Source organism: Triticum dicoccoides, chromosome 6A, assembly GCF_002162155.2.
Source record: "Triticum dicoccoides isolate Atlit2015 ecotype Zavitan chromosome 6A, WEW_v2.0, whole genome shotgun sequence".
NCBI classification, from domain to species: Eukaryota; Viridiplantae; Streptophyta; class Magnoliopsida; order Poales; family Poaceae; genus Triticum; species Triticum dicoccoides.
This window is the reverse complement of record NC_041390.1, coordinates 64191327-64193366: the sequence shown is the minus strand read 5'-3', so window position 1 is coordinate 64193366 and position 2040 is coordinate 64191327. Positions and strand designations below refer to the sequence as shown.

At 53.5% G+C, this 2040-nt stretch overlaps 1 protein-coding gene across 1 annotated transcript; it reads left to right on the top strand.

The window, feature by feature from the left end:
• Window positions 1–589: 589 nt before the first annotated feature.
• On the top strand, window positions 590–1772 carry LOC119318786 (pollen allergen Phl p 5.0101-like). Its single transcript, XM_037593376.1, has one exon. The coding sequence runs from the start codon at window positions 620–622 to the stop codon at window positions 1505–1507; it is 888 nt and encodes a 295-aa protein (XP_037449273.1). The 5' UTR covers window positions 590–619; the 3' UTR covers window positions 1508–1772.
• Window positions 1773–2040: the final 268 nt, after the last annotated feature.

Below are 2040 nucleotides of genomic sequence, written 5' to 3'. Positions count from 1 at the left end.
GTCTGACAGCACATATCCCGGTGACAATACGGACCGCGGTGATACCGAGCTACATGTATCCGGGTTGGCTTGTCTACTATAAGACTTAACAGGACTGCTAAATCTCAGCCGACGATGACTTAATGAAGCCTCGGTCAATCCTATATTCATGAGCTCTTAGGTGGAGATCTGTGCAAACTGTTCTTTTATTTTATTTTTATGTTGTGTCACTTCACTAACCAAGTCGACTAAGATCTAGCCACACCCAAGACTTATATATGGCAATCTTTTATTTCGTGTGCAATTATTATGTGCTTCACACCCTCATTTCTAATCCTGGCTCGTGCCTTCACCCTCAATTAGGTGTAGCATTTTTGCCCCTAACACGGGATTAGTAAGAGGTTAGTGTAAAGGAGAGACCCGTAAGTATAGGATTTCCAGGGGAGGAGAGCGGAAGCCGGAAGGCAGAGCGGAAGGAGCATTGCTAATTTGGGCGCGTAAAGCTCTCCTGGCCTCCCACCATGACACCACACCGTACGTTCGCATGCATGTATGTATATATAGAGATAAGCGAGAGCCACGCCTCCTTCATCCTCACAACACAACACCATCTCTCCTCTCCTCTCCAAGAGCAGCAGCAATGGCGGCGGTGCAGAAGTACACGGTGGCGCTCTTCCTCGCCGTCGCCCTCGTGGCGGGGCCGGCCGTCTCCTACGCCGCCTACGCCCCCGGCGCCCCGGCCACACCCGCCGCCCCAGGGACCCAGCCCAAGGCGACGACTCCAGAGCAGAAGCTGATGGAGGATATCAACAATGGCTTCAAGGCGGCCGTGGCGGCCGCAGCCGGCGTCCCTGCGGCGGACAAGTACAAGACATTTGAGGCCACATTCAGCGCGGCCTCTAACAAGGCTTTCGCGGAGGTCCTCAAGGGCGCCGCCACCGGCCAGTACGCCGCCCAGTCCAGCTCAATGGCCAAACTCTCCAGCAGCCTCGAACTTTCCTACAAGCTCGCCTACGACAAAGCCCAGGGCGCCACCCCCGAGACCAAGTACGACGCCTACGTCGCCACCCTCACCGAGTCGCTCCGCGTCATCTCCGGCACCCTCGAGGTCCACTCCGTCAAGCCCGCCGAGGAGGAGGTCAAGGGGGTCCCCACCGGCGAGTTGAAGGCCATCGACCAGGTCGACGCCGCCTTCAGGAGCGCCGCCACCGCCGCCGACGCTGCCCCGGTCAACGACAAGTTCACCGTCTTCGAGTCCTCCTTCAACAAGGCCATCAAGGAGACCACGGGCGGCACATACGAGAGCTACAAGTTCATCCCCGCCCTCGAGGCCGCTGTCAAGCAGGCCTACGCCGCCACCGTCGCCGCCGCGCCGGAGGTAAAATTCACTGTCTTTCAGACCGCCCTGAGCAAGGCCATCAATGCCATGACCCAAGTCGAGAAGGATGCCAAGCCCGCTGCCGCAGCCACGGCCACCGCCACCGCTGGAGCCAGCGCGGGCGCCACTGCTGGTGGCTACAAAGCCTGAACTCGCCAACACTACACATCGAATCAATGAGCTTTATTAATCAAAGGTTTTGATTACAATCTTGCCTTAGAAAATCGGCAAGGAAAGGGGGATGTAATTAAGCCACAGGCATCTATGCCTGACTCGCTCGGCGAGCGAATTTTCCTGATGCTTCCTTCTTTGTATTCGTTTCATGCAGCGGCGAATCGACCGCGTGTGCATGCGCCTGTATAACAATGAAATATATCCTTATGAAATGTCATCATATTCCATATGGCATATAGTACTTCCTCCGTTCTTAATATAAAAGCGTTTTGAGTCCCATAATATAAAAGCGTTTTGACATTGTGTTAAAAGCAACCATATATTATGGGACGGAGGGAGTATATCGGAGCGAGTTTAATGATGTCAAGTTTTATTTGATTAAGTTTTGTTTCGAAATACTAGCATAAAGCATTTTTTTTGCAACGAACTAGAAGCTTTATTCTATATCTATCTTTCCCTACTAATAAAGCACGGAGTGCTTCTGGTCGTCCGTCGTCGCTAGCGATTTT